The sequence below is a fragment of the Saimiri boliviensis genome, chromosome 21 (genome assembly GCF_048565385.1).
Source record: "Saimiri boliviensis isolate mSaiBol1 chromosome 21, mSaiBol1.pri, whole genome shotgun sequence".
NCBI lineage: Eukaryota > Metazoa > Chordata > Mammalia > Primates > Cebidae > Saimiri > Saimiri boliviensis.
In genome coordinates this window covers 33,444,391-33,463,382 of record NC_133469.1, presented here as the reverse complement: position 1 = coordinate 33,463,382, position 18,992 = coordinate 33,444,391, and the positions used below count along the sequence as shown (strand labels likewise).

The following is an 18,992-nucleotide window of genomic DNA, read 5'->3' as shown; positions in this document are numbered from 1 at the left end:
CGTTTATATATTATTTACATGTAAATAATTATGTTATTTACATTTTTTCATACCTTAGAGTAACGAAATGGACAACAACAAAAAGAAGTCCCATGATTTAGAGCAAATGCTTGCTCAGACTTCTTCTCTAGTGCTCTTGTCCAGTGGCAAAGCTCACCAGGTGCACTGCACCCAGGACCCTGGGGCTATCACTTGAGCTATCCCAGCTGGTCACCTTCTGCCCCTACTCTATTGATGACTCACCACATAAGCTCCTTAGGAGTCCCCCAAACCTCTGCTCTCTTAACTCTTTCTGTAGCCTCCGATATCTCCTGCAGGCACTATCTTCTCCTACTTCTTCCAGGCCCAGCTCTGACAGAGCATTCATTCTCCTCTGGGAAGGATTCCCTCAATTAGGGAAGGATTCCCCAAGCACATTACACACAGGAAGGACCCTGTGGCCATATCTGACTATCACCAGATCAAACTACGTGAAGGTAGGCACTGGGTACTCTCAGTGCCCAGCATAGGCCTCGCCCATACCAGGTGTCCACAGATGCCTAGTAAAGAAATCGATGATTGAGAACCCCCATGATGAGCAACGACAGCACTAGAATAGTGATAATAACTAATGTTTATAAAGCATCTTCAGTTTACAAAGGTGTTTTACACTTATCATCTAGTTTAGTTCCTGCAACAACCTCTTGAGAAATACAGCACAAAAAGGACAAGGGAAACCCTGAGATGTTAAATAATTTATCCAAGTTTATGCTGCTGGGAAGGGCAGCACTGAAATTAAAAGTTTTCTGAGCTCAAATCCTGCCTCTACAATTCAGAGCCTCAAACTGCTGGGTAGGTTGAGTTCTTGTATCTGATTTTTCTAGATTTCCTGCCCACATTCTTACTGTCTGGATATCAGGAAAGAGTTTATCAAATGCCTGTGGAAATCCAAGAGAAGGTCTCATGATGAGTAACCCGGTGAAAACATGAAGTCAAGTCTAAACTAGTCACTACTATTTTACTACTGATGACTCCTAATGATCGGCTCCTTTTCTAAATGCTTACTATCCACTTATTCTATCATCTGTCTAGAATTTTGTGAAGGAATCAAGGCAAAAGGATCATAAGTCTTACGTTTTCCAGTATCTTTTTCTTCCTTTTTGAAAACTGGGCCAGTTAGCTATCTCCATCTTGATTTCATGACTACATCCCCAGTGCCTGGTATATAGTAGATATGGAACATTATACTTTAGAAATATTGCCCCCATTCTCCATAGTTTCTCCAAAGTTACTAACAGTGGTTCCATCACTGTGCCAACATATTTTCTTTTTTCAGTATGTTGGGAAATAATTCTCCCAGTCTGAAAATCTGAACATATTTCATGTGACTAGGTATCATCATATGTCTTGGGCTTCCAATTCTCTATTCCTAGTTTCAAGTTCATGAACTATAAAACAAGGGATTAGATTAAATCTCTAAAGTTCTATCCAGATGCCAAATTCTTTTCTCTATCCGTGATACCTTATTAAGACAGATGCCAAATATTGTCTTTTACCTTGTGTTTGTGAACATGACATCACGTTACAGGAGGAGCAGATACTAAGCTCTCACTCTAGAAAATACTGACAGGCCAGGTGCGGAGGCTCATGCCTGTAATCCCAGCACTTTGGGAGGCCGAGATGGGCGGATCACGAGGTCAGGAGATTGAGACCATCCTGGCTAACATGGTGAAACCCTGTCTCTACGAAAAATATAAAAATTAGCTGGGTGTGGTGGCAGGCGCCTGTAATCCCAGCTACTCGGGAGGCTGAGGCAGGAGAATTGCTTGAACCTGGGAGGCACAGGTTGTAGTGAGCTGAGATTACGCCACTGCACTCCAGCCTGGGAGACAAAGCAAGACTCCATCTCAAAAAAAAAAAAAAGAGAAAACACTGACTGAGTTCCATGAGCCAGGTACTGAAGTGGGCTTCTTCACATATGTTCTCATTTAATCCTTATAACCCTGTGAAATTGGAATTGTCGTCTCCTTTTTACATATGAGGGAACTAAGGTTCACAGAGAAGGTTGCTGTTTGAGGTCACAGGTCTAGGAACTGACAAAGCTCGAGTTTGACCCAAGTCTTTTTTGAGATGGAGTCTTGCTCTGTCGCCCAGGCTAGAGCACAGTGGCGTGATCTCAGCTCACTGCAACCTCTACGTCCCAGGTTCAAGCAATTCTCCTGCCTCAGCCTCCCAAGTAGCTGGGATTATAGGCGCCCACACCACTATACCCAGCTAATTTTTATATTTTTAGTAGAGATGCGGTTTCACTGTGTTGGCCAGGCTGGTCCTGAACTCCTGACCTCGTGATCCACCTGCCCTGGCCTCCCAGAGTGCTAGGATTACAGGGGTGAACCACCACACCCAGCCTAGTTTGACCCAAGTCTTTGGACTCCAGGTCCAACGTACTAAAACTGCCTCAAACAACCATCTTATTCTTGCCATTTGATTAACAGTAGTATTTCTGAAAAATGTGACTAAAGGAATAGCATCAGTGGACCCCCTGGTTGGCTTACTGAAAATGAAGATTCCTGGGCCCACCTCAGGCATACAGAATCTGAATAGCTGAGATTGGGGCTAAGAATCTGCATTTTAAACAAGCTCCAGTATTTTGGATCCACACTAACCACAAAAAGAAAACCACTGATTTTCTTTTTCCTAACTGCTTTTCCACTTAATTTCATTTTATTTTCATACTACTCTCAGAGGCAGGCAGGATAGATCACTATCATTCCCTTCTTACAAACAAGAAAATGAATGTACAGATAGCTTGTTCATCTTCTTATCCTGAACGTAGCTTAATAAATGAATGTTTAGTGACTGATATTTTGTTAAGCCTTGGTTCAGCAGAGACTTTCACCTTCCTGGTGTCACTCTTACTCATTTGTAACCACACAGTAGCTGCTTCTCTCTTTCCTCAGTGACACGGCAGTGGTGCTCACATTATGGTATAAAAAGGTGATTCTAGAAGATAGGGTCATTCCACAAAAGTGCTATCTCTGGAACTAAAACAAATTTCAAACAAACAAACAAGGGATGACATTAGCCAACTTCAGAAACAGTGCTTCTGCAAGAGTCAGTGCTACTGATGGGAGTGACGCACCCTCTGATGTCAGCAAAATCTCTATAGAGCATCATCAGGAAGTCACGACCAGAATATGGCTGACACATGCAAGTCTGGCATGAGGTGCTGAGGGTTTTTTTTGGTAATTGTAAAAAGGATGGAGAAAGAATTTGTTAGCACTCCTCCAGTTCTGCCCACAGGAGAAGGGACTCTAACCTTTGGGAGGAAAATGAAAAAGAAGGCAAAATAAGCACAGCAGGCTGCTATAGTTGCAGAAGGCATGCCCTTCCTTGAGGCCCTGGTTTTGATGGCTTAAGACTTAGGGATGACATTTACAGACTGAGGTCTTAGTCTATAATAAAGTTTGAGCTTACCTTATCACCTCAAAAGATAAGCTCTTGCCTAAAAGAATATTGTACAGCAAAGAGTTGGTGATGGTACATATTGGATGGGCTTTATTCAAGTGTCCAAAGAGTCATTCAACAAATACATCATTCACCCAGCAAACATTCTGAGCACCCACTACATTCTCGGTACTTTGTTAAGCTCTAGGATACAAAGACAAACTAGAAACGGCTTCACATTTGGAGAATTTCACACTCTAACAGTGATACTAGATGTATAAACAAATACTGACATGAATATAACTGAGGTATGAAGAGAATATTAAAAAGAGAGAAAATGTCTCTGATTGGTTGGGAAACATATGGGTGGATTTCAGGGGGCTCCTCGACAGAAGATGGAATGGTACTGGCTGACTCTAATAGGCTGATTGCCAGGCAGATAAGAGGCATTCTGGCCTGAAAGAACAACATGTGCAAGTGCACTGAGGCATAAAAGGGCATGATATGCTCACATAATGCTGAACAGGTAGTGCAGGGCACATGTGGGTAGCAATTAGAGAGGAGGCTGGGATGGTGGGAGAGGGTAGGGACAGGGCACTAAAGACCAAGTTAGGCTGGAGTTGCTACAGGCAGTGAAGAACTATCAGAGGTATTTAAGCAAGCAATGGTTCCTAATCAAAAGAACATAAAGCCTGAAATGCCAAAGAGAACGCTGATCTTTAGTTGCCAGTTTGGTTCTTTGAATGGGTATAAATGCCTCAACTCTACAGCTGGCCATGTATATGTCCATATGAAGTTTGCTGGCCAACTAGTGTTCACTAACAGCAGACTGTGCCTTTGTCCTGGGGCCACATCTCTACTGCCTTGTCATTTTAACAGCTGAAAGTTGTCTATATGGACCGTAAGCACATAAGCATGGGATTGCAACCCCTTGTAGATAATCATCCACTGTTGCTTGATGATACTAATTAGGAAATTAAATGTCTAACATGCAGTATCAAATGCTGTGTTGACATGGCCATCCTTCTCCAGGCTGCACTGGAAAAAATGCTTTGGATACCTCAACAAATCTCTAGGCAATTCAAGGAAAAAAGCCCTCATGTGGACCTGAAAAATTACCCTGATTAACAGAAAATGTGCTGTGTGATCTTAGGCAAGCCATTAAATCTCTCTGGGCTTCAATTTCTTCCTCTGTAAAAGGAAGGAGTTAGGTGAGCAAAAAGTTTCATAACCATTAGAGGTCAGTGCTTTAAAGAAGTAATGAGGAAGTGGGTATGATCAAAGGAAGGGTGGCTGGTGGACCAACCAGAGAACTCTTCAAGGCTGATGTTATCTTGGTGGATGACTCTAATCTAGGCCTAGTTTTTGGCCTTTCAGGTTTTTGGCCTTTCACCTCTCCTCCTAATTCCCAGAGAGATGCAGACATTCTATAACGGTTCTGACCTAACCATTTATCAACACCACTGTACACTTATGAATTGACCATTAAAATCAGAACATCTATATTCCCTCTGCAGGTTCTACTTCCAGACCCTCTGTATTATTAAGAATCCCAGGAAACTAAATTAGGCATTAAAAGGTTGCTCCGTGAGCATGGACTTAAAATAAAGGAAAATGAGCAGCCACTGAGAGAAATTTCATTGTGGCAGTGGTGAGTCAGCCAAACTAGCCCTGCTTGCCACAAAGAACCCTATTCTGTGACCAAATCTAGATTTAACATCTTTATCTGAATACAGTACTAGTTTTGCTTCACTAACTTTTCACTTTCTGTTTCATTACTGGCCACTTATTTATTATATTGGTTTTATCTGTTTTGTGTTTTTTTGTTTTTATATATTTTTTTTTGAGACAGTCTCGCTCTGTCGCCCAGGCTGGAGCACAGTGGTGCCATCTAGGCTCACTGTATTCTCCGCCTCCCAGGTTTAAGTGATTCTCCTGCCTCAGCCTCCCAAGTAGCTGGGATTACAGGTGCCCACCACCACCCCCAGCTAATTTTTGTATCTTCTTTTTTTTTTTTTTTTTGTAGTAGAGACGATTTCACCACGTTAGCCAGACTGGTCTTGAACTCCTGCCCTCAAATGATCTGCCCACCTCGGCCTCCCAAAGTGCCGGGATTACAGGCATGAGCCACCACTCTCAGCCTTATATTGGTTTTTTTAACTAATTTTTTTTTTTTTTTTTGGAGACAGAATTTCACTCTTGTTGCCCAGGCTGGAGTGCAATGGCATGATCTTGGCTCACCACAGCCTCCGCCTCCCGGGTTCAAGTGATTATCCTGCTTCAGCCTCTCGAGTAGCTGGAATTACAGGCATGCGCCACCACACCCGGCTAATTTTTTATTTTTTTTAGTAGAGATGGAGTTTCTCCATGTCGGTCAGGCTGGTCTCAAACTCCTGACCTCAGGTGATCCACCCACCTGGGCATCCCAAAGTGCAGGGATTACAGGTGTTAGCCACCACGCCTGGCCATAAACTTTTAGTTGAAAAAATAACTACTTCTTTAGATAAGTGCAACAATCACCAATTCACATATTATTCAGCCCTCGTAGACATTTGCCTCTCTAGTAACTAATAACAAAGAGCAAACATTCATGAGTGCTCTGTGAATAGTGTTCCCAGTGCTACACACTTTTATTCACAGTCATATTGTGAGGGTAAGTCGTAAGGAGGTAGGTAGTAAGTTTGTATCTCCATTACTATTTATTTTTTTGAGACAGAATCTTGCTCTGCGGAGTGCAGTGGCACGATCTCAGCACACTGCAACCTCCACCTCCCAGGCTCAAGCAATTCTCCTGCCTCAGTCTCCCAAGTAGCTGGGATTACAGGTGCGTGTCACCACACCCAGCTAATTTTTTGTATTTTTAGTAGAGACGGAGTTTTACCACGTTAGCCAGGATGGTCTCAATCTCCTGACCTCGTGATCTACCCGCCTCAGCCTCCCAAAGTGTTGGGATTACAAGCATGAGCCATCACACCTGGCCTAATTTTTATATTTTTAGTAGAGATGGGATTTCACCATGTTGGCCAGGCTGGTCTTGAACTCCTGACCTTAGGTGATCTACCTGCCTTGGCCTCCCAAAGTGCTGGAATTACAGGCATGAGCCATGATGCCCGGCCTCCATATTTTTATTTTTTATTTACTTATTTACTGAGACAGAGTCTTGCTCTTTCTCCCAGGCTGGAGTGCACTGACGCAATGTCAGCTCACTGCAACCTCCACTTCCTGGGTTTAAGCGATTCTTGTGCCTCAGCCTCCTAGTGAGTAGCTGGGACTAAAGGAGCACACCACCACGTCTGGCTAATTTTCGTATTTTCAGTTGAGACGGAGTTTCACCATGTTGGCCAGGCTGGTCTTGATCTCCCAACCTCAAGTGATCTGCCTGCCTTGGCCTCCCAAAGTGCTGGGATTACTGGCCTGAGCAAATGTGTCTGGCTCATTTCTTTTTCTTTTCCTTTTTTTTTTTTTTTGAGACAGGGTCTTCCTCTGTCATCCAGGCTGGCATGCAGTGGTGTAATGCATGGTTCACTGCATTCTGAACCTCCTGGGCTCAAGCGACCCTCTTGTCTCAGCCTCCTGAGTAGCTGGGACCACAGGTGTGCACCACCATGCCTGGCTAAATTTTTGATTTTTTATGGGGATGAGGTCTTCCTCTGTTGCCCAAACTGATCTCAAAACTCGTGAGCTCAAGTGATCTTCCCGCCTAGGCCTCCCCAAATGCTGATATTATAGGTGTGAGCCCCGCATCGGGCCTGTATCTCCATTTTCTAGATGAGAAAAATGAAGCACAGAAAGGGCAAGTAACTTGTCCAAAGTGCACAGATAATAATAAATGGCAGAATCAGGATTTGAAGCCAAGCAATCTGGTTTTAGATCTGTGCTCTTAACTACAACACAATACTGCTCTCATTACATGTGGATCTAATTAGTTTCACTCACAGAGGACAAACTTCATTTCTAAGTTATTGGGGGAACTGCCAACCTATCCACCCCACTCCCCATCATAAATCACCTAAAAGTAAAAGATACTATTTTTGTTCCCATTTTTTCCACTCTATGCTCAATGTGTATCTTTAGTTAATCCTTCAAATATAAATTTAAGAAAACAAAACAAACTTACAATTGGAATTGAAATTTTTCAGATTTCAGGGCAATTCATAATCAGTTTGGTAGCTAGAGTAACTGAACTCATTCTTAACTCTCTTGCCCCACTCTCCGGAGGTACCCAGGGCTTGTTCCTCCCTGGATTGTATCTACAGAGAAGTGCAGCTCAAGACCTGCTGCTGTCCTGGGTCAGCTTCTCTGGCTTCTACTCACTGTGGGAAGGCTCCTCTGAGGGCAAAAGATAAAGCTTTAACTTATCACCTTGACGCTTGAAGGCAGTTTTCTAAAACAACCCAATGTCTGGAACTGATTCCTCCTTGCCATTTACAGTAACTGCAGCCACGGTGGCTAAGGGAAGGATGTGGGGAAGGGGAAAAGGAAGGGGAAGGGCAGGGAAAAGCCTGACTTACATCATGTCTCTTGGCCACCTCTAGCTATTCATTCAACAAATATCCCTCCTATGCCAACAATATGCTCAATGATAACATAATGAGGGGCAAAACCCCCACAGTCCATGACCAAATTGTTCTTACTATTAGAGGTCTTAAGATATCATTAGGGAGATGAACACATGAATAAATGTAAGATTATAACTGTTTTTTTAAAAAGCCTCAAAGGAAAGGTCTATGAAAGCATAAAACAGGGACCTGGCCTATTTTTCAGGGTGAGGAATTACTTCTGTATTTCTCTGAGACATCCAGGTAAAGATCTAAATGATAAGCAGGAGTTAAATCAAAAGAGAGTAAGGGGGCATTCCAGGCAAAGGGAGTAGCATGAACAAAGCCCTTGTCAGAAGCAGGCCCTGTGCAGAAGAGAAGTGAGGCTGAAATGTAGAGAGCAGGAGGTTGTGGAGATGTGGAGAGAGGCCAGATTATGAAGGGCTCTACTGTAACATGGGTTAAGGATTTTGGTCTTAACTTGGGAAGTTGTGGAAGTGTACAAGGAAGGAGAGACAACAGAGAGTGACGTAGTCAAGGTTTTTTGTTTTGCTTTATTTATTTATTTTTTTAAAGCTGGGGTTTCACCATGATGGCCAGGCTGGTCTTGAACTCCTGACCTCAGGTGATCCACCCACCTTGGCCTCCCAAAGTGCTAGGATTACAGGCATAAGCCACCACGCCTGGCTTTGTTTTGTTTTTAAGACCACTCCTTCCAGCCAGGTGTGGTGGCTTACGCCTGTAATCCTAGCACTTTGGGAGGCTGAGACAGGCTGATCACCTGAGCTCAGGAGTTTGAGACTGGCTTGGTCAACATGGCTAAACCTACTAAAAATATATAAATTAGCCAGGCATGGTGACAGGTACCTGTAATCCCAGCTACTTGGGAGGCTGAGGCAGGAGAATCACTTGAACCCAGGAGGTGGAGGTTGCAGTGAGCTGAAATTGTGCCACTGAACTCCAGCCTAGGTAATAGAAGGAGACATTGCCTTAAAAAAAAAAAAAAAAAAAAAAAATCACTCCTTCCAGCTGCTCTATAGAAAATAGATTGGGGGATGCAGAGTGGCTGTGGGAGACAGAGGCTACTGCAGCCTTCCAGGTGAGATGATGGTAGCTTGGAGCAGGGTCGTAGTGGGAGAAATGGAAAGAAGTAAACCTACCAACATATAATTTAGAGATAAAACTGACAGGCTTAGACATGGAGGATGAAAGAGAAGAGGTATCAAGAACTGCTAGGTTTCTGGCTTAGGCAGTGGGTGGATGGTGGTGCTTCTCAATGATATCCACGTTTCAATGGAAGAGGAGCCAGTTTTAGGGGGAAGAATGAAAGTCCGGTGAAATCCAAAGAAGAATCTGAAGTGCCTGGAAGACATTCAAGTAGACAAGACAGGTTGATAGTAGAATATATGGGTCTAGAGCTCAGTGGAAAGGTTTAGGCTGGAGATAACTGATTTTAGGGTCACCAGTGTGTGGAGGAAATGGAAGCCATGGGTGTGTGTAAGACTGCATAGGGAGAAAACAGCACACCTAAAGGAATGGTAACATCTCAGAGCTGGACAAAGAAAGATAAGCAAACAGGTATTACTAGAGAGGTGAGAGTAAACCAGGAGAGTATGGAATGTCACGAAAGCCAAGGGAAAAGAACATTTCAAGATTGACAAGAGGCTGGGCGCGGTGGCTCAAGCCTGTAATCCCAGCACTTTGGGAGGCCGAGGCGGGTGGATCACGAGGTCAAGAGATCGAGACCATCCTGGTCAACATGGTGAAACCCCGTCTCTACTAAAAATACAAAAAAATTAGCTGGGCATGGTGGCGCGTGCCTGTAATCCCAGCTACTCAGGAGGCTGAGGCAGGAGAATTGCCTGAACCCAGGAGGCGGAGGTTGCGGTGAGCCGAGATCGAGCCATTGCACTCCAGCCTAGGCAACAAGAGCGAAACTCGGTCTCAAAAAAAAAAAAAGATTGACAAGATACTAATAATAAATGCTAACATCTCTTAAGTCCCAGTCATAGCCAGGCATTATGCTTAGGACTTTGAATATGACTGAATTTAATGTGCTTAACAACTTTTTGAGGTGGGAACCGTTTCCCTTTTCATAGACAAGGAAACTGTGGCAAAGAGTGGTTAAGCAGCTGACTCAAGGTCAGGTGGCTGGTAAGTGAAGATGGCATTTAAGCCCAAGCAGCCCGACTCTGAACACTGATCCACTTTTCTCGAATACAACCCCTGGTGAAGTTTGGGAGGTCACATAAGATGAAGCCTGAAGAGTGATCAGTGGACAGACTGATGAGGCTGTTATTTGGAACATTACTAAAGGAACGTTGTTTCAGGGGGCAAACAAAATGGAAGCCAGGCTGGAGCCCATAGTTAGGAATGCTCCATGTCATTCTCTATTGTCAGCTGTCTTAGGGAGCCACTTAAGAGACCAGGCCAGGCGCAGTGGCTCACACCTGTAATCCCAACACTTTGGGAGGCCCAGGTGGGAGGATCTCAAGCCCAGGAGTTTGAGACCAGCCTGAGCAACAGAGTAAGACCCTGTCTCTAAAAAAACAAAACAAAACAAAACAAAAAACAAAATTACCTAGAGGATTGTTTAAGCCTGGGAGGTTGAGGCTGTAGTAAGCCATCATCATGCCATTGCGCTCTGTCTCAAAAATAAAGAGACCCTGTCTCAAAAATAAATAAGCTAATTAATGAATTAATTAAGGCTAGTAGGCTAACTCTGTATCCCCCACAGTACCTAATTTGATGCCTTTTATATATAGCAGATGACACTTGACGTATTTGGATAGTTAATATAAGATGGACAATGCTGCCATGTGCTGCTGCTAATCCTTCACATTAAACCATTCTAATGTTTTCAGAGTCCTTGATCATCACAACCACGCCGTGAGATGGATTACTTTTATGACATTTTACAGATAAGAAACTGAGGATCACAGGGGCTAAGGAATATGCCCACAGTTACACAGTTAGCTTAGCTCAGCTAAGGGTCAAATCAGGTTTTCTGTCACCAAGTCTACTGTGTTTTTTTGTTTTCCTGTGGGAGCCCTAGTGGAAAGCAGATTCTCCTGGGAGCCAGGGAGACCTGAGTTCAAATGTCAGCTGTGTGACTCTGGACAAGTTACTCAACCTTTCTGGACCTTCCTGTTTTAGTATAAAATGGAGGTTGCATTGGCCAAGCACAGTGGCTTACTCCTGTAATCCCAGGACTTTGGAAGGCTGAGGCAGGAGGATTGATTGAGCTCAAGAGTTCAAGACCAGCCTGGGCAACATAGTATTAATACTTGTCTCTACTTAAAATTAAAAAAATTGGCAAAATGTGGTGGCATGCCTGTAGTCCAAGCTGCTTGCAAGGCTGAGGTGGGAGGATTGCTTGAGCTCAGAAGGTTGAGGCTGCAGTGAACTATGACTCTACCAGTGCACTACAGCCTGGACAACAAAGCGAGACCCTGTCTCAAAAAGAGGTAGGGGTTGCAGGGTTATTATAAGGACTGAATCAGATAATCTAAGTAAGGCTCTTAATACAATGTTTAATTATATCAGTTATCTGTCTCTGGCCTCACCTCTCTCCATTTTTCTATCTCTGCCGCCTATAGAAGCAGAGGTCACAGTAACCCTTTGAGGTTCTCTGGGTCCTTAGTTCTCTCTTTCCAAAGTAAAAAGCAGGATTAAGGCACATTCAAGGTCATATGCTGCTGCAACATCCTAAGAGTACCACTCTGTGGTCAAGCTGGAGTCCCTTGTAGGAGCAGAGGAAGACCCAGATGTCTGCCTTTCCTTCCTCTGCCAGGCAGGCCCCAGCCCAATGTCCAATAGCCAGGCTTAATGATCTACTAGCTGGCTGTTTCCTTAAAGATAAATTAGACAAATGAGCAAACATCTTCCGGAGAAAACCACAGCCAGGATCAAAGGTTTGGGCTAGTAAGTGTAGCAGCATCAACAGCACAACAGCAGATGGCAGGGTTGCTTCACTGACTGTATCAGGAGCCCGAGATCCAGAAGAAAGTTAATGGCACTTTTGTTGACATTTTGGAGTCCATGAAGCCTGTGAACTAATACCGTTCAATGTTATCTGACTCTACCAGTGTGTGGCAGGCAGGGTAAGGGCTTTTTATCCTATATTATAGAAGAGGAAACTGAGCCTCGGTGAAGTTAAGAAATATGCTTGTATTCAAGAATGCCAAGAAACTCTTGCAGGCAAGGAGTCAGAATGCCTGAGTTCAAATCCCAGCTATGCTATCTACTAGGTCTGTGACTTTAAGCAACTAACCCCCATTTCCCTATTTTTGAAGTAGGTAAGACCAGTACATTTTATTGAGTCATTGTAAGGATTAAACGTGTTATGCATGTGATATGCTTAGGAGGCTATCTGGCACAGAGTACTCAATAAGTAGTACCTATTACTGTAATTATGATTCTACTGTGCTTGTTTAGATAGAGATGAGGGTGAGAAAATGAATTAGGCTTTCAGCATCACAGAAAGTACCCTGTTGTCAGCCACCACATTACAACACAGTCTCTGGTTGCTATGGTGTGTTATTTCTTCACTGGCCTTCCTGGAGTCACAAAATTTAGCGGAAACCGTCTGTTGCCTGATGCAGTGACCACAGTCTTCTACCTGCATTAGCCCTTTTCTAGAGTATAGGCATTTGTAACCACTTCTCAAAAGTGAAAGCTCAAATAGTCTTATGCTTGTGATCCTGAGAAAAGAGGCCCTGAGAGTTCCCAGGAGCCTTAAGAGGGGTGGATTTTCCTTCTGATAATGCTGTTAGGAACCAGGTCAAGCAATAGAGACCCAGGCTGGGGCCATCAAAACTAATAGGGGCAGCTTTTCTGCCCTCCTCCTAGGCCAAACACCTTTAATCAGGGTGAAGAGATAATCATCAGAAAGTTGTCAAGGTCCCTTGGCTTGCTAACATGCCAGGAGACTAGGTCACCATTCATAGCTCCACACTTTTAAACCTCAGCTACAAATAACATGCTCTCTGGCTACTCTCCTGGTCTCTCCTAAGGAGAGGTAGCCGTGCTCAGAGAACGTCAGAAAGGATTGCCTCAGATATAGAATTAAGGGCACTGCTCAAGGAAAGGAAAGAGAGGTACGCAGAGTTTTAAAAAAGGCCTGTTGGGGGCCGGGCGCGGTGGCTCAAGCCTGTAATCCCAGCACTTTGGGAGGCCGAGGCGGGTGGATCACGAGGTCAAGAGATCGAGACCATCCTGGTCAACATGGTGAAACCCCATCTCTACTAAAAATACAAAAAATTAGCTGGACATGGTGGCGTGTGCCTGTAATCCCAGCTACTCAGGAGGCTGAGGCAGGAGAATTGCCTGAACCCAGGAGGCGGAGGTTGCGGTGAGCCGAGATCGCGCCATTGCACTCCAGCCTGGGTAACAAGAGTGAAACTCCGCCTCAAAAAAAAAAAAAAAAAAAGGCCTGTTGGGCTGGTCCAAGTACAATGTGTTTATAACTAATTGACCACTATCAGTTACGATTTATTCCTTTTCCACTTCCACTATTTCACTTGACTAGCCTAGAGAAAAAAAAAAAAAGGCCCGTTGGGAAGGTTTGGGAGGGCTGGTCAGCCATATGTCCAGGAGATCAGAAGGATCCTGGCCAGCCAACTAATCACACCAGCATAATTACTGACAGGGCTACTTTCAGTTTTGTCACTGGCCTCCACTGCACAGCCCCAGGTTCCAGCTAAATAGATTCCTGTTGTCCTGGGCACCCGGGGGTCTGTTGGAAGGCTAACAGAGGCAGGATTATGAACGTGGCTGTACACGGTAGAATGGGGTAATGTAAAGGAGAGATAAGGGGAGGAGTCTAGGATGGACCCCAGCAATCTCTCCATTCAATATCCAGCCCCACCCTGTGACTAGGAAAACAAAGGTACTAGGGGAAGGGAAGAAGAAAAGTCACTTTCTTTATTGTAACTGTAGCCCAGCTGGGTAAGAGCAAGGCTGGCAGGGGGCCATGAAGAATGAATTTCTCTGAGTAGCACAGAGGGAGAGTACTGCTCCCAGCAGGCCTGCACTCAGGTACTCTAAGTTCATCAGAGAAACACTGGTAAGCTGGCGTGGGAGAGCTCGTACAGGACCATTCAGGTTGATGCCCCATGTTCCTCAAAACCAAGGTTATCACTTGGGTCAGACAAATACAATCCTTCCTAATCCTGAAGATTTTCCTCCAATTGAGGCAAAAGTCAAATCAGATCCAAAAGATAGCCCCTCTCCTCAGGGCAAATTACCAGACTCCATCTGAGGGCACCATGACATCCAGTTTGAATTTACCAGGGGAAAGCTCAGAAATCAGGAGATGTGCTCCTTCAGTACAGCTGGATTAGAGTCTCTGTCCTCAAGGCAAAGCTGCAACTAAGTAAAGCTGAACCTAGATACTCCACCTCCTTCACAGGAATGACCTTTGGCTTGATTGTGTCAGGGTAGTTCAAAGGCATCCTTAATCCCTGGGGCTCCACATCAGATAACCAATGAATGTGTAATAAGAGAAAAAGAAACATACACATGTAGGTGTATATGGAAACACACTCACAACATAACATAAAGTGACAGTTACTGATTATTAAGGTTTTTTTTTTTTTTTTTTCATTTGTTTTGAGATAGGGGTCTTACTCCATCACCCACGCTGGAGTACAGTGGCGTGATCACGGCTCACTGCAGCCTTGATATCACTGGGCTCTGGTAAGCATCCCTCCTCAGCCTCCTAAGTAGCTGGGACTACAGGTGTGCACCACCACACCTGGCTAATATTTTTGTATTTTTTTGTAGACAGGGAGTTCTGCCATGTTGGCCAGGCTGGTCTCCAACTCTTGGGCTCAAGTGATCCTTCTGCCTCGGCCTTCCAAAGTGCTAGGATTATAGGCATGAGCCACCGCGTCTGGCCCTATTAAGGGTTTTCTACGTGTCAGATACTATGCTAGTCACTTTATGTAGGTTATCACATTTAATCCTCCCTAACAATCATGTGGCATGAATAATATTCTTATCCTCATTTTACAGATTAGGTGCCTGAAGCTTGAGGAAGTCACTCAAGGTTAGTTAATAAATTGAAAAGCCGGGATTTAAAACCATAGTCTCATTCTATAGCTATACTCTTTGTTTTTTGGTTTTTGTTTTTGAGATGAAGTTTCCCTCTTGCTGTCCAGGCTGGAGTGCAATGGCACAATCTCAGCTCACTGCAACCTCTGCCTTCCAGGTTCCAGTGATTCTCCTGCCTCAGCCTCCCGAGTAGCTGGGATTACAGGCATGTGCCACCATGCCTGGCTAATTTGTTTTTGTATTTAGTAGAGATAAGATTTCACCATGTTGGTCAGGCTGGTCTCAAACTCTTGACCTCGGGTGAGCCACCTGCCTTGGCCTCCCAAAGTGCTGGGATTACAGGTGTGAGCCACCGCACCCAGTCTGCCTGTACTCTTATCATGCTAACGTTTCTTACTTCCTCTTTATGTGTTTGTGTACATGTTTCTCTTTCTGTCTCTATCACACACACAGATACACACACACACACGTGCATGCACACAGAGAGCTCTCTAACAAGCTAGCATCTGACTAGACCTACACGTGAGCCAAAACTTCATTTCTAAGGCCAGCTCTTGTCATACACGGCCTAAGCAACCCTGAGCAAGTCTTTTTGGTTTCAGGTCTCTCATCTGTGATATGGAGGGGTTATAACCACATAGTAGGTGGTTTCTTCTAGTTTTGAAGTTCTTTAGCTCTAGGAGAATCCAGAAATTCCAAAGATTAATTTGCTCTACCCTGTCCTGCTTATTCTGGATAGAAAATATTCATACATATAGGAAAACAGCAAGAACAAATATGAACATATGGGTTACATGCCAAGGCGAGATCCAATATGTGAACTCATTGGATTTTGACATTACTTATTAATCTCAGCTGTAAAATGAAAGGGCCAGCCAAAGGCTTTAACTATAATGTCCCTTACAGCTCTGACACTCTCTGTTCCTGTCATACTAAATGGAACTGAAAAGATAGATTCAACTTCCCTGGGAGTAAAAGGGGCAAGAACCAAGGCGGAAAAGACTCGAGAGCTCTGAGTTATAGCTGAAAGGAAAGGATAACAATGCTGGTTCCTCTCTAACTCTTCCAGAGGCCAGATGTCTCCAGGCCAATCCTCTATATGGTTCCCAGGGAAGAGGCAGGTGTTTAAAGGTCAACCCAATTACTTGGTATAAGCACAGGGGATGCTTTACAACATGAGCTATGTGCAGGAGCTGGAATCTACAGTACAAGGTGCCTGTCTAGTCTATCTCATTCTCAGGATATGAGCACAGCCTCACCACTTCAGACCTTGGGGGCCAGGTATGCCCATCCAGCCTCTGGAGTTGACCACTCCTCTTTCCACTGACAAATTTCAACTATTTTATGTTGTGAAGAATACAAAGACAAGTTCCCACCCTTGAGGATTCAAATCTGATGGGAGGAAGGAATAACCATTCACTGGGTGTCTACCATGTACTAGGTACACTGCATATATTATTTCATTCAATCTCAACAAGATTATTATTGTCTATTTTCCAGATGAGGAAACAACCTCAGACAGCAGGAACAAATCTGATTTGAAGTCTGTATAATTTTTAAGAAACTGAGCTGCCTACAAAAATAATGTAGCTATAGGCAGGGTATGGTGGCTCACGCCTGTAATCCCAGCACTTTGGGAGGCCGAAGCAGGCAGATCACTTGAGGTCAGGAGTTTGAGACCAGCCTGACCAACATGGCAAAAACTAAAAATACAAAAATTAGCTGGGCATGGTGACAGGCATCTGTAGCCCCAGCTACTCGGGAGGCTGAGGCAGAAGAATTGCTTGAACCCAGGAAGCAGAGGTTGTAGTGAGCCAAGATCACACCACTGGACTGTGGCCTGGGTGACAGAGGGAGACTCTGTCTCAAAAAAAAAAAAAAAAAAGTAATAACAATAACAATAATGTAGCTATAATAAAGCTAACAACAAAAAGTAGGAACCTAGGGAGGCATCCTGTGGTGAGGAAGAACTGCTGGCTCTGCCAACCACACTAAAAACAACTCTTGACTGGGGTGGTGGTTCACGCCTATAATCCCAGCACTTTGGGAGGCTGAGGTGGGTGGCTCATTTGAGGTTAGGAGTTTAAGACCAGCCTGACCAACATGAAGAAACCCTGTCTCTATTAAATTCCAGAATTAGGTGGGCATGGTGGTAGGCGCCTGTAATCTCAGCTACTCAGGAGGCTGAGGCAGTAGAATTACTTGAACCCTAGAGGTGGAGGTTGCAGTGAGCTGAGATTGTGTCACTGCACTCCAGCCTGGGCAACAGTGAGACTCCCTCTTAAAAAATAAAATAAAATAAAATAAGATAAAGTAAAATAAAAATAAAAACAACTCTTGAAGTACCTGCATAATCTGTAGTGCAGCCACAGGAAAGTCATTCTTCCTGGGCCTCAGTTTCCTCACCCATAAAGTAAGGGACATGCGACAACCCTGGAAAGGTCCCCTCTCATCCTCCCACCCTGCCTCCAGCTGCACTTGGCCCATCTGTGGCTCTTCTAATTTAACCTGGGTTCAGGGAGGCCACACTTGAGGTCTGGTCATGACCTTTTCCTTTATACATTCCTTTCCCCACCCTAAGACTGATATTCTCAACTCAGAAACTTGTTTCTGTGTTTTCCACCCAACGTGAAATAGTGTTTGGCCCACAGTACACTGGTAAAGACAGGAGGATAGGCTCACCTACCGGAAACAAGAGCCATGCCAGGTTTCGTTGACAGTCCTGTACCATATCTGGCTTGGAGCAATGCGGTCCCCACAGCCTGGACACCTCCAGACATCTTCACCTGCACACAAAACCAAGAGGTTGAGAGGGCCAAAGTAGCAGGAGGCAAAGGGACAAGGTTCCTACTATATAGAACAAGACTGAGTTAATAGCATCTCATTTGAAAGGGGTAGGCCAATGGTCTGCTAGATGCACAGTTTCCTTCTCCACAAGATCTCTGGTAAGCATTTGTTCAACCTCTGCTCATCTCTCCAGCAACAAAGAACTCATGGCCTCAAAAGTAGTCTCATTCTATTTTCTAAAAATGGTTCTGATTATCCTTTTTTCTTTTTAGACAGCGTCTCACTCTGTGGTCCAGGCTGGAGTGCAGTGACACAATCTTGGCTTACTGCAACCTTCGCTCCCTGGGTTTAAGCAATTTTCCACCTCAGCCTTCTGAGTAGCTAGGATTACAATTTTCCACCTGGGCCTCCCAAGTAGCTGGGATTACAGGTGCGTGCCACCATGCCTGGCTAATTTTTTGTATTTTTAGTAGAGGTGGGTTTTCACCATCTGGGCCAGGCTGGTCTTGAACTCCTGACCTTGTGATCCATCCGCCTCAGCCTCCCAAAGTGCTGAGATTACACACATGAGCCACCATGCCCAGCTGATTATCCTTTTTTTCTACAGAAACAAAACTTGCCTTTTTCTAGAACTTTCAGCCTTTGCTTATATCTTTGAGTAGAAGAAATGAACACAATCTCCTTTTCAGTGTCAGCCCTTCTTATTCTCAGTCAGCACCCAGAAACTTCTCCCCTCTGGGTTAAACATGTTATTGCCTTTTCCTATTCCTCAAAAGCCCTGTTTTTTCAGATTTTTCCATCACTTATTTATTCAACCAACATCATTGGTCCTTTAAATAAGAGTCCCCAACCTTTTTGGCACCAGGGACTGGTCTCATAGAAGACAATTTTTCCATGGACACGAGGCCGAGGGTTGGAGGGCAGGGGGGATGGTTTTGGTTTGAAACTGTTCCACCTCAGATCATCAGGCATTAGTGAGATTCTCAAAAGAAGCATGCAACCAAGAGCCCTTGCATGTGCAGTTCACAATAGGGTTCACACTCCTATTAACATCTAATGCCACCACTGATCTGACAGGAGGCAGAGCTCAGGCAGCAATACTCACTGGCCTGCCACTCACCTCCTGCTGTGCAGCCTGGTTCCTAACAGGCCACAGACCAGTACCAGTGGGTGGTCCGGGGGCTG

At 44.4% G+C, this 18,992-nt stretch overlaps 1 protein-coding gene across 3 annotated transcripts in view; it reads right to left on the bottom strand.

The window, feature by feature from the left end:
- LIMK2 (LIM domain kinase 2) overlaps positions 1–18,992 on the bottom strand; it is a 70,946-nt gene that overhangs the window by 38,953 nt on the left and 13,001 nt on the right. For 2 of the 3 annotated variants that reach the window (XM_003938415.4, XM_010349130.3), the window contains exon 2: positions 17,707–17,806. The exons of the other annotated variant lie outside the window; for it this stretch is intronic. In XM_003938415.4, coding sequence (XP_003938464.1) covers positions 17,707–17,806 — 100 coding nt within the window. The remainder of the gene's footprint in view (positions 1–17,706; positions 17,807–18,992) is intronic. 3 annotated transcript variants of the gene reach the window in all.